At 62.1% G+C, this 1544-nt stretch overlaps 1 protein-coding gene across 1 annotated transcript in view; it reads right to left on the reverse strand.

The window, feature by feature from the left end:
- Nucleotides 1-220: 220 nt before the first annotated feature.
- Nucleotides 221-1544, reverse strand: part of LOC104410993 (poly(rC)-binding protein 2-like) — a gene marked incomplete at its 3' end in the record, with an annotated part of 4141 nt that continues 2817 nt past the window's right edge. Inside the window, 2 exon segments of the mRNA XM_010021314.1 lie at nt 221-295; nt 1248-1376. Of these exon segments, the coding sequence (XP_010019616.1) occupies nt 221-295; nt 1248-1376 (204 nt within the window).

Raw genomic sequence — 1544 nt, forward strand, 5'->3', positions numbered from 1 at the left:
ACTGTTTATCAGCACCTCTTATCCCCCACACCAGCCCTTCCGGGCCCCCCCATCCCACCTCTGCCCTCATCCCTCCCTGGAGCAGGCTCTGGGAGGCCCAGGCTGGTGGGTGACAGACCCGCAGAGCGGCCGCCGGGCGCTGGCCCTGGGTGAGACCCCCCCATCCCATCCCATCTCATCCCATCCCATCCGTACCCCGAGAGCAGAGCAGAGGCCTTACCTGACCGCCTGCAAAGATGACGGGAGAGCTGGATGGCTTGGGCCGGTACGGGATGGTGACACCCTTCGGGGGAGACTGGGGACAGGCAGAGAGCAGAGGTCACACACCGAGGGGCACCGCACCAGCCATGCCCCCCAGGCCCTGCACACCAGAGCTGGGCTCTGGGCTCAGCATCAGCCCTTTGGGCTCAGCATCAGCCCTCTGGGCAGGAGCAGAACAATCCCATTCCTTCCCCAGGCTGGGCACGGCACTGAGGGAGGGCACCCAAGGGGCAGAGAGGGTGACGTGGGACAGCAGGATGCTGCACCCTGCACACCAACGCTCTGCTTTGGGCTCAGTATCAGCCCTTTGGGCTCAATGTCAGCCCTTTAGGAGAGAGCAGAGCAATCCCATTCCTTCCCCAGGCTGGGCACAGGACTGAGGGAGGGCACCCAAGGAGCAGAGAGGGTGATGTGGGACTGAGGGAAGGAACCCAAGGAGTAGAGAGGGTGATGGGTGCCTTCCCTCAGTCCCACAAGTAGTAGAGAGGGTGATGTGGGACAGCAGGACGCTGCACCCCACACACCGATGCTCTGCTTTGGGTTCAAAATCAGCTCTTTGGGTTCAAAACCAGCCCTCTGGGAGGGAGCAGAACAACCCCATTCCTTCCCCAGGCTGGGCACAGGACTGAGGGCGGGCACCCCAAGAACAAAGAGGGTGACACGAGACTGAGGGAGGACACCCCAAGAGCAAAGAGGGTGACACGAGACTGAGGGAGGACACCCAAGGAGCACTGAGGGTGTCAGGGCCAGCAGGACACTGCTGCTCCAGGCAGGTGAGCAGCTCTGGAGGCCTGGCTCACCCCTGCTTTAAGCCTCCCTTGGAGGAGGCTGTAATCCCCACTATCCCTTTATCCCTGCCATTTGTCCATCCTCAGCGTTTCCCACCCCGCGGGAGGGCCGCAGCTCACCGCGGGCAGGAGGGATCCCTGCGTGTGCATTCCCAGAGGGACACAACCAGCTCCAGGGGGTGGGAATGGGGGCCCTACCTCCAGCATGACGACGCAGATCTGTTTGACACACTCAATGATGGACTGTGGGATCCCAGCGATGGTGATGGCTCGCTCAGTGGAGTTGGGCAGCATGTCCCCGGCCACCTGGACCTGTGCCCCCGTGCTCTGGCCATGGGTAAAAATAGGCTGTCAGGGCCCGGGGAGGGCTGTGATCTCAGCAGCAAACCCTGCAGCAGGGTTATACATAGCCAAAACCACCCCCCCCAGCATCAAAATCCTTTAATCCCAGCTGGAAATAATTTGGGAGCGTGGGGCAGGAGAGGAGGGGCTGGG

This window comes from Nestor notabilis, unplaced genomic scaffold (assembly GCF_000696875.1).
Source record: "Nestor notabilis isolate BGI_N333 unplaced genomic scaffold, ASM69687v1 scaffold23030, whole genome shotgun sequence".
NCBI lineage: Eukaryota > Metazoa > Chordata > Aves > Psittaciformes > Psittacidae > Nestor > Nestor notabilis.